The sequence below is a fragment of the Convolutriloba macropyga genome, chromosome 15 (genome assembly GCF_964194025.1).
Source record: "Convolutriloba macropyga chromosome 15, txConMacr16.3, whole genome shotgun sequence".
Taxonomy (NCBI): Eukaryota; Metazoa; Xenacoelomorpha; order Acoela; family Convolutidae; genus Convolutriloba; species Convolutriloba macropyga.
Window position 1 is genome coordinate 27,154,830 of NC_134482.1, and position 11,969 is coordinate 27,166,798.

The window sequence follows — 11,969 nt, forward strand, 5'->3', positions numbered from 1 at the left end:
CCCATCGAACCAGATAGCGTCTCAAATTCAGTCTGGTGCAATTCATTATGTTTTCAGGCGCCCAAAAGTAAATATTATAATCACGCCGACCCAAATTACCCGCTTTCATTGGCCGAGGAAAACGAACAGCAGTAAAACGGGGAAAATGGTCAATTAAAAACAAACTTTGCCTAACTATTTATCGATACCGAATGAGAAATGAGAAATTCAATCTAGGCCAGAACGGTGAAACCTAATTCTTTGCCTCAAACCATATACCCCCCGTCACCCAATAAGCTAACTGCAAGTATTTTTTACCCAAGTTCGCTAGCTTTTGAAATACCCCCTTTCTTTACAGAGCAATATCTGAAATCTGAGCAATTCCGTGCATGTTGAAGAATGTGGCGTAAATAATGTGGCGTCTTGATTTACAAAAGTTTTATCTCTGCCATAACCAACATAACCATTATAACTAGCCAAGTTATAATAAGGCCACCTTCGCAGTTCTCTGCCCTAGCGTTTGCTCAGAGTATAAGAATGAAAACTATCAAAAGGAAGTTGAGATAGTAAAGTTTGCGATTCTGTTCAAAATTCTTGAGCAACCAACTGTTTTACAATTTGGAAACACTTTGACGTAAATATGGAATATAATAGCGCATAGTTGGTTCTAATCGTTCACGGTGATAACACTATTTGACTTTATATAATTCAACTTGTATAAGTATATATGGGTTTGAATTTCGTTCAAAATGGGTTTCGAAATTGGGCATTTTGCCCTGGTTTTGCTCAAAATAGTTCACATATAACCGCAGTATAAACGTGATATATTGCGTACGTTGCAAATTCTGTTATCAATTTCTACTCGCGATATCTTGCAAGGAATAATAGCAAAGCAAACTGTACCAGGTATTCGCCATTCGATCTCCGTACACTTTTGAAACGCATTGCCATTCTGTTCCAAACTGCGCTTTTGATCCCTCGTAGAGAGATATTTCTGCTGGTTAGTTTGTAATAACTGAATAGTTATAAAATAGTAATAAAATGGGTCTGATTGGCTTCGATAAAGGAGATCTCTTCGGATGTTTCACTGACTTCAAAGTCTGTCTCTGCACCTTCCTCATTCCCTGTTACGTCAGAGGTTAGTCACACCTACTCATCCCAATCCCAGTTACTTCAACCACCCCCCTCCCACCCCCCCCCCCGCAGTGATTAAAAACCCGTTCATAATAAGCTGTCCGTGTGAGGATGAGCTCTTACTTAACCATAGCTTCAGGTTGACCATAGCCTGACCAATGTTGGCTGCAATAATGGTACCACGTGAAAGTTTCAGACGCAAAAAAAGCGGCCATCGTCACCAAAAAAGAGCAATGATGCTCATAAAAAGAACAGTCTGAAATGTGGGGAATAATAAGAAAAAGGGCAGCTGAGAACAGGCCGCTGTGGCCTAATGCTGTTCCGCTGCGATGACGCAGGAACAAATTATTAGTATTATTATTAATTACTCAGGGCGACGTGCCAGGGAAATTGACCTCTGGTCACACCAATTACGCTAGCTACTCAGGATCTGCATGGCATTTGATGTCATAATAGTAGAGCTGGTCGGTCGCAAAATTAATCAAAATTTTAGACAAAAAGTTTTAAAAATTGAAAATCCATGTTAACTGAGACCAGAATAAATTTCGACTTGGAGAACTTGACAATATTCCTAATTTAATCTGTAGTTATTGAAAAAATGATCTTCAGTAGTTAGTTTGGGAACACACAACCAGTGGTCAAAAAGCACAATAATCAGGTTGTGGTCATTTAAATTCAAACAGTGCCTGGAAACCACTGCTGAAATTGTTTTCAGAAACTTTTTCTTGACTATGTATGAGAAAGATAATTTTTAGGGCGGAAAAATTGAGACGTTTAATAGTCCAGTTTGCTCATGCATAATTTTAGTAGTCATACGAGGTCGTATATGATTTCTATGAACTCTTGGTAGTCATAAAAGGATCATATATGATTACCTGGAAATCATGCAGGGGTCATACAAAAAAATACAGCCTAAAAACTGTATAACTTTCATTTTCTATCGAAGTTGAAAAAATTTCATGGAAATGATACTTAGTCATGTATAACACATAAAACATTGACTGGTGCCACAATTTCTGGCATAATGTAGTTAAAGGGCATATTAATTTATGGTATCGAATTTGCAATCCACATTTGATTTGATTCCTTGTGTGCGCTAAAATTAAAAACTTGCAATTTGAGCAAATTCACAAAAAGAATTTTAGGTTACATTCAAAAAATTTTTAATGTTACCTATAAATGTGTATTTATAAGTTTCAACTGTTTTCGGAGAAAATCAAAACTTTAGTTATATGTTTGGACATGCTCTTTTATTTAGCGCCAAACTCTGCAAATGATATTGTACGTTAGGGTCTTTTGGCGGATCAAAAAGTGATGCCGGGGAATCACATATGTCATGCCTTTCCTAATAAAATTAAACAAAGACATAAATGGTAAACAGAATTATGGAAAATAGATGTATGATTCTTGATAATTATACAAGGATCTTGTATGATTTCTTGATAACCATACAAAAATCATCAATGATTTCTTAGTAGTCATACAGAGATCGTGCTAAGAAATACATTACAATCTTATGACACCATATATTATCCTTGTATAACTACAAAGAAGTGGCGACCTTGAAATTCGTTTGGCAAAAGACCACCTATATAAAGAAAGAGTACAATGAAACTTTAACACTCTATACATCATCAATATTAAAAGATTAGTTGAAAAGACCAGAGCAGAAACACTAAAAGAAAATAATTATCAGATTATTGGAAGCCTCTAAGAGATTGTCCTTCTGTCAGCCAATCGAAGTATCTACTTTCAGGGACTATGAGTGACGTAGAATATATCATCTAATTATTTTCCCACAATACTTATTAGGGATTCAGCTCCTATTATATTGGCTCGGGCTATTTAACAAACTTTGTTAGTTTATTGATTGTTTGATTGTCTAAAACCTGTTTTATTCTGAGAAAAAAGATAGTTGTGTCACAAAAGTAGCAGCTGAAAATTCAGATATCTTGCAATGGAAATATGAAGAGATCAAAAAGACGGGTTGTTTCAAATGAAATAGAAAAAATAATAGTTTAAAACTATATTAATCAAAAAATCTACATCAAATAAAGGTAACCGCAACATTTTTTGAATTTAGTTTGTTTCCTGAAAAAAATATTAAAATAAAATTTTAGGAAGAAATACTCATAAACAACAGCAAGATCCTTCGAATAACTACCACAATTGATAATGCATATAATTTCAAGGAAATATTTTGAGAAAAAAATGTTGAAGAGCTCAAAATATGGAAGCGTTTGCTGCGTTGCATGCCAAAAAAGCCCATAGTTTGCACCACCGGCACATTCAGATAAAAAAAAGTTGTCCTGTTTGATTTATTCTGAGATCACATTATTTTTGCTCTCAAAAAACCAAACTGATTTTTTGTCGCCATATTTCACTTAAAAAGCGCCTATCATACGATGCATTTCAAAATATTAAAACTGATATTGATCAAATTGTTCAAAGTGATTCGATAAAAGCGTTTGTCCGGAATTAAATTGGAAAAAAAACAATGGTTTCCAAAGGCAACCAATTTTGCTGTTCTATCTTGGTATTCTGGAACCATCGTGTTTTTTTCGTTTCAAAAAATCATAAAAATTGAACATAATTGAACAAAATGTAGCAAATCTTGCTGCAATTACAAGTGAATAAAAGATAGTCTAGGAAACAAATGTGCGGAAAAAATGCTTTATCTGCTCAATCTTAAGTTTGAGTTGCTTTTGAAGGATAGAAAACCTGGTTCAATAAATGTCTTTGGCTGAATGGCGCTAGTTAGTATATCTTTAACCGTCGTCATTTCATCAGCAAGTAATTTAGTTGGCTGTAATTCATATGTTTTGGTTCCAAAAAAGTTTTCATATTTATATTATCAGAAGGTTTTTAAATAACTTCATGGACAGCAAAAATTTTGAAATGCCATAGCAGTTGAATACGCTATGTGCACTAGCCGGTTTTCAGAATACATCTAAAGTTTTTGGGTACAGTGTAATAATGTGGGTCGAGCTAAACTCGAGTATCAATTTTGGGTTGAGCTAAATTTGATCAACAATAAATTGATTTGAGATGAACACTTAGTTCCTCCTAAAGTCTTATAATGGACTGTTCAGAATGGTCTTTTCATAAGTTGAGGCCAAAAACTGGGAGGTAGAATTGGGTGTTTCGCCAATTCTTTTGTTGATGATTCCACTTGATGACTCTAAAAAAATTCTCAAAAAGAGAGAGAGAGAGAGAGAGAGAGAGAGAGAGAGAGAGCAATTGTTTGTTTGTTTAGGAAAGATCGCTGAGTCAGTGGGAAAGAGCTGTTTGATCCACACTCTGTGTTTCTTCGTTCCCATTCTCAATGTAGTCGACGCCACTTGCATCCGATCAGAGGCAAGTCAATCAGTCACTCCTTTATATAAACTTTTTTATTATTGTTACCTCCCGTACTACATAAATTGGATCTATTCTGTCCCCCCAGCTTAGTGGGTAGAGAACTTTTGCGTCAACTAGGCGCACGTGCTATTTCTGTAAATAGAAACGGGTTATATAACACCACATAACACCACGTATTTTTTAGGTGGGGGTGCATATAGAGCACTCGGGTAAGGGCAAAGAAAATATTTAAACTTACAAGATGGTATCGACTACGATTATTACGAAAACACACAATACTCGAATATTTTCTACAAACTTTCAGTTTTTTCGCAAAACAACAGTTGCAAGGACTTTATAGTTTAATGGATTTCCAAAACCTCAGATTTTCGCAGTATTATTCGGATATTTTGTTTTTTCGTTAAGTTGTACAGCAAAAGAAAAAAGCATTGAAAACTAAATGCAGTATATTTTAATTCTGTAGTGGTGGTGGGGATTCGATTCGCTAGAGCATAATTACAATAGAGTTTAAAAGGATATGAGTTACGATATTATGTGAAGGAATAACTCTCACTTTTTCTCACTATGACTTTTCTAATTACCAAACCTATCTTTCATGTGCTAAAAAAGATTAGGTTCAAAAACTAAATAGGGCAAAGATTGAAAAATGAGAGCAAAATTGTTGGATAGTTTCTCTATTAAAATATTGGGTTTGTGTTCTGAATTTTGACAAAAAATTTACCCTTCTCTCTCTAGGAATTTACCCTTCTCTCTCTGTGATTTGCTAAAAACAGACTTACAATTGATGCCGGAAACTGTTCTTCCCGCTTAGCGGAATGCATATAGATCCGTCGGATCTTTTCTTTTTCGGGCCCCCAGTGTTTTTTATGAGCCCCAGTTACAAATTATATGTCAATATATAGCACGTTACTATGTAAAAAAATAGCACGTGCGTCTTGCGGTCATAAAAGAAATATGCTCACTAACCTGGGGGGAAACAGAATAGATCCGATCAGTCTTAGAGCAGAGAAGAACTACAAAACTAAAGCTGTTTTTCAGCGTCTTGAATCACTACTATTTTTGTCCAAGCTACTACTTTTCTCCTAGCTATAATTTCGATGGCAAGTATTTCAGTTGATTCAACACTTTTTGTGATTATGAAATATGTGATTGGCTACGAATTAATTCTTAGATCAATCGTGGAGCCCACTAATGCTCGTCTTTATCCATCAGGAGGAGATAGTTTCAGACACGGCCTGGATAGTCTGTTTATCCATCACTATATCTTCGTAATAACAGTGGCAGTGAATCAGTCGCCATTGCGTAGGCAATACTGTATTAATTACCCAACCTATAAATAGCAGTATTGCCTACAAATAAAGTAATCCTTTGATCCAATGAATTAAGCATGGCAACTCGCTTTTAAAATTCCCTTCAATTTATATTAGACTTAAATAATTACGATACTTCTGTGGCGCCGTTAATTCGGCGGCAAAAATCCAATTAGCAATAAAACAAAAGCAAAGTTTAAAGAATTGGACGGTTTTTTGTTTCCCTATTGAAAAAATTCAGGGGGTAACAGGAAGTTAACGGCAAGTTGATCTGATCAACTCCAGGAGAAGAGGATCACATGTTGGGAAAAAAGTAAAAACTGAGGAATCAAAATAAGGACCAAAACATAAAACGAACTATTGTTGTGAAACAAATGACTTCTTCTGATTTCAAGCAATAAAATAGTCATTTCTTCATAATCGTCAGAAAGTTTTGACTGATTTCAGCGACCACGAAATTGCTTTTAGAAGGTTCTTCTTTGAAAAATTTTTCGCTTAAGATACCAGCAAATTCAAAAAAAAATTAAAAAAAAACAACTCACAACGCTATATATTACAACGACAGAAATTGCTCTTTAAAATGCCAAAGCACTTATAATGTTAAGATTTTTTAACTTCTTAAAACCCGCAAAGATGGTTAATGAACAAGGTTGCGTGATTTTGAGAAGTCATATCGAAGTTCTTCTAAATTACTTGACGTGCTAAGTGAGATCAAGCAGACACGTAGTATGACACGTAAAATAATATAAGTCATATAGAAGCAGCGGTACTCAAGCTGTAAAAATGTAAAAGCTTGGTGTTTATCCTATCCGAAGTAAATAGAAAATTATCAAATTGCACACAAAGTTACATGCTTATGCCAATACTGCAAAAAAATTATTCTTCATTACGAACTATAAAATTAACAAAAATGCTGTACTCTAAGATGTAATTTTATTTTTGATTTGTTATGAAACTCAAAACCGTTTTCAAAAATATAAGATTAAAGATATTAATTTTTTGCAAGATCATAAGAAAACGGAATTTTGATAGCTCCTATGGAACGTGCATAGCTATACTGCTTGAGTTGAAGTTCAGTCAATAAGGGCTCGTAGGCGCCGTTTTAATTCTCGAAATTTATCAAGATTGAAGAAAAAGGGATGTACAAGGGACGTGACTCTGCTTCCAGTACTGAGAACTTCCGTATCCGAGTAGGCCAGTACTGAACTAAGTGAATTTAGAGAACCCAGGAGAACTTAGAAGAATATTCAAGCGGTAATTAACGGAGGGGTCCCAAATTATCAAATTAATATCGAATCATTTGGTAAAAACTAACGGGAAGCAGCATATGTCATATAAAAAGTTTAAAAGCGCTAACTTGGGGATCCATAACTATAAATTTACTTTCACTCATAACATCAGAATTTGTAGGAAATAAACAGATCACCATAGAATTTGTCATACAGATTAGGTCTCGAAATTTCATCCAATCACCAGGGGCGAAATTTGTTGTGATTTCACCCATTGGTCCTCTTAATAAGTTAAAACGTAAACCCTAGTCATCTCTTTGCATGCCCTCTTCTCAGGCTTCCCAAGTCCTTGGGAGTATCAAGATTTAAGTTCCAGCGATTAAATACAACTTTGACAAAAATTTTGGCATAAAATTAGAGCTTAGAGAACCCAGGGTACGATTTCATTGGTTAATTGTTGTTTGAGGCAGAAAGCTTACTTTGAACAATTAAACTTAGACTTAAAGAAGTGAAAGTCCTTTTTTTTGCCCTAAACTTAGTGTCCTATATGACACCAAGTTGAGGACACAGAAATTAGACTTTCGCTTTTTGAGTCTTTTCTTTCACTTATCTGCAAAGTTTTACTCTTCAAATCAATTTCTAGCGGAATTAAACATTCTCGTACCCTTTGGTTCTCAAAATACGTTTGAAAAAAATCTTATTCCCCCTTCGGGTCTCGTGTCCGGGCAATAAGTCCCTCGGGCGCCTAAAACTTTGTTCTAACATATATATAAAACACTGACGATCTTTCTGTTTCAGGCGATAGGTGAGAACATAATACTATCCTTGCTGCTAATCCTGTTCTGCTTCCCCCTAGCAACCTGTCAGGAGGCGAGAGTGAAGAATGCAGACTTAATGGCCGCGCCCATGGAGGAGCAAGCCATGGACAGGGCTTAACTCATTCATACATGCATAAATACAAGAGAAACCTCAAACTCATATTCGTCTCATTCGGTCACTAATTGAGACAAAGTATTACTGAACAACCTCAAAACTAGAGAAAGTCTAGATTCAATTTAAAGATAGTGTGATAAATTTTGGAATGGTTTGTAGTATTACTTCAAGGTCAATTCTTGTTGGTCTTATTAATCAATCATTAAAAAAGCTAATTTATTAACTCAAAATGAAAATTTTCGATTTTCGGAAGTTATTTGGGGCATAATTTGCAAATAACCCGTCGTTGCGATGAAGCAGGTTTTAGTTATCGGTAATCGCAGGAAAACTAATTGATCAAACCTCTTTCGACCCATCCAGTTACATCGAACACAGATACAAAAGTGTTATACTGTGAAAAAGCAACTTTTCTACTGAGGAACAAATCTTTGAAATACTGTCATGAAAATCTGAAAATCCCAGGTTGACCAAATCTGGAAAACTTAATAAAGTCTTACTACTTAGAAAAAAACGTACTAAGTCTTGTCAAGTTTACTACGGCACCGTACCACGGCCGTACTGAAGTGCCGTGCTAAGGCCTTATCAAAATAAAAAAGGTGCCGTAGTAAGATCGTACCAAATTTAATATGGTGCCGTAATACGGCTGTATCAAGATTAATAAGGTGCCTTTATATTTGAAATACACTGAACACTGTCGGAAAACTCTCTAGTCATGTTAGAAACTGGCTGCTCAGAGTATTCCAGTATAATTTGTGTGGTTTTTTCCACCTTTCTCAATCCAGTCCTGAGAACGGCAGTGGTGGTGTTACTGAAATTAACTATAGGAGTACTGATATAGCACGGTAACAACCGTGCTCGTACAGTTCTCCAAAACAAACAAAACCAGACACCAAATAGAAAAATAAGACAAATCAACTTTAAATATATACGATACTGCTGAAGACAGATTTTCAATGAATCTGGTGTCTACATCTCTGAGTTATCTTCAATGGAAACAGAGGCAAAATATTTATTGCAGCATTCTGATTTCCTTGAAGCCATTAACATTGCGGTTTTTGAACTTCATTTGGTCAATCTTTATATTTAATGTCGATTTTAGGATGCCAGAACTCGCGTTGCCCGTAAACACTTGAATCTGACTAAGTTGCTTTTTCCTTGAGTTACTTAGAAACTAAATTGAGGTCCTTAGAAAATTATGTACATCCAGAAAACTTTGTCTACAAAGATTTCAAAAATTCGTACGGCCCTATAAATTTCAAACCGTTTTGAGGTAAAGGCTTATGACCGTCGGTCGTTTTATCAAAACAATTTAAAAGCCATAAAAATACCTTAGAAATCTTACGAAACTTGATACAGCCTTATAAAGAGCCGTACCAAGTTTTCCTTTTTTCAGAGTTATGCAAAGTTGTAGCCAGTACCAAAATGTAATGATAGTATGATCTATATGAAATAAACGATAAATTTGAAATCTATTTTAAAGTAAAGCTTAGAAGTCAGACTTTAGAAGTTGCTAATTGCATCATCTGGCTACGTTGCCGTATAAAACTTATTAGGGCCTTGTTCGTCACCGTAAAAAGTTTTGTAAGTTCTCTACGGAGCCGTATAAGTCTTAGTCAGTTCTCAAAGTGTGGTCTAAGGTAGTCAACCTGAGATGATCCCAAACATGTGATCAGATTTCAAATAAAGGAAAAAAATAGCACAACTGTTCACGCTAACACCCTGAAGAATAAGTTGTCTTAGGTTCATTGTTCAGTCTTCAAATGTACTTTAGATGAGTTTTCCATCATTTGCCTCAAGTTCAAACTTAGCTTCAGTGATAAGCTTTGACTTCAACTTATTTTCTTAATTTGAATTCAATAAGTCAAATTTTAAAGAATTTTTTTCAAAGGCAAACCAATGACAAATAAACGAAAGACTTCAAAAGAATAGAGGGCTTGAATCAACGAACAAACTTAGACTAACATTCACACTAAGAAATGCCAACGGTTTCATTTAAAATTGTAAGCGAATATCAAAGAAATAGTGTTAGGCTGGACAATGTTAAGAGCAAATGGAAAAGTTATGAACAATAATTAAATGTAAAGGTTACTGAATTATGAAGCCAAGAATAAATCTTTTAATATTTCCGAATCACATTAGTGTATATGGCGACAGTTGGACACTTATTTAAAAACAAAAAAAATTGTATTTTTAATTCTACCGGAATATTGACATTGATTTCATCTGACTTGTGCCCGCGTCGAGGTGTCAACGCTAATAAAATGTAAGAAATGCCGTGAATACGGTAAAAAAATGTAAGAATTGCGACTTTTAGCGTAGAATGCAGTGAATTCGGTAAACAAAATTCACTGCTAAATACTTCATATCTTACGTCAATTCACCTGTGTAAATTACTTTATTATTTTTGCGGTCAATTTTTTGGCTGATTTGCGGTTTTCAGTGATGAAATGCTTATTTTCACCGCTTCCCGTCAGTAGCGGTGAATTAATTTTTTTCACCGATGAAAATAAAAATTTCACCTCTAAAAACTGCAAATTTTTCAAAGTTTCAATACATTGGTTTTCCAAAACCTTTATTCAATCTCATTTCACAAGAAACATTATAAAATACAGTGAGAAATGTTGGAGCGCAATAAGGTGTTGTTGATATGCAGGAGGTTAGAGGTTTTAACCTGTGTTTTAACGGCAGTTTCTTTATGCAAGAAATCCAGAGATAGCGGTAAAAATAAAATTTTCGAAGCCAAAAACCTCAATTCTTACAAAAACTCACCGCTAAAAGCCGCAAATCTTACAGAAATTTACCGGTAAAAATCACTAATCTTACAATATTTCACCGCGCTCATCTCATTATTGTTAAAAGATGTGGACGCTTCGCGGTGAAAAATATTTCTTTCATCGCTAATTACAATATTTTTTCGACAAATCCTTGACCGGCTGAGACTTGATTTCTTGTATAAAATCACGAATACACAAATTTGATCGAGGAAATTGTCTTGGTGTAATAATGTTCAGAGGATAATATTGAAGGATGTGTAAAATTTGTTTCTCATATTGGCTTGTAGTGATTTCTGCGGATAGTTTTTTTTCTATCTGCAAGTATCTTATATTATGACACTTTTTGCTCCAGCAGAAAGTGTCATAAAAGTCGCAATTCTGACTAACTTAGTTGCTTTTCTACCGTGAGTAAAAAATTATGCATAATTCCGTTCAAAAAGCCGCACACTGATGCAGACGGCTTTGCATTAGGGCGTTTGATGAGAGCGTTCTCGTGGAAGCAAGTTAATAGTTGATTACGCAGGAAGAACTTTTTGTTGATGAAAAAGATTTTACTACGCAACTTATTTGTCTTTGTTTTTTCAACTGGTCTTAGGAGCAGGGCAATTAACCTCAATAAACAACTTGCTGAAAGCAAAAATGTAGGCTCAATCTCAGTAAAACTAATGTCCAGTTCTACGTTTTTGTTTCGGTCAACTAGATTTTTAAACAGAAAATGTAGAATTCAATTGTCCTTCCAAACGCCTATGTAGCAAAAACATATTTCCAGCATTTCAAAAGAAAAATTTTATGACTATTGGATTCTTTGTTTTTTGGTAACTATACGCTGGAACCATTGGACAAAGAGTCCATACTTGAATCATCTCTAACTGCTTTATTTGCAACAAGCTCCACGGGGGCAAAAGGGGTAAGATGGTAAAATAAGAGTAAATTCGCCGAAGAAATAGTGTTTCCAATTCCAGGTAGAATTCATAAACCCAAAAATAAAATTGATACAAATGCGCATCCCCTTTGCCTAAACCGGCAGGAGAAAAATTCTAAACAAGAAGTATCTAAAGAGCAAAAACACGAGCGAGATCGGAGACAGGGAGGACGAAGACGCCGTAAGCCGTTTTCACTTTAATTACTGTGTTGTTTCCATCTTTTTAAGGGAACACTTCTTCCACTCTTGCCAGAGAGCAAAAATTACTCGGAGTGGAGTCTATGGAAAACCACAACACATCATTGACCTTAATCAAACTAGGACCTTA

At 35.1% G+C, this 11,969-nt stretch overlaps 1 protein-coding gene across 1 annotated transcript; it reads left to right on the forward strand.

Moving 5' to 3' along the window:
* Positions 1-817: 817 nt before the first annotated feature.
* On the forward strand, positions 818-8,181 carry LOC142354712 (uncharacterized). The gene is made up of 3 exons (XM_075407084.1): positions 818-1,117; positions 4,370-4,470; positions 7,811-8,181. The coding sequence occupies exons 1-3, from the start codon at positions 1,021-1,023 to the stop codon at positions 7,946-7,948; spliced, it is 336 nt and encodes a 111-aa protein (XP_075263199.1). The 5' UTR covers positions 818-1,020; the 3' UTR covers positions 7,949-8,181.
* Positions 8,182-11,969: the final 3,788 nt, after the last annotated feature.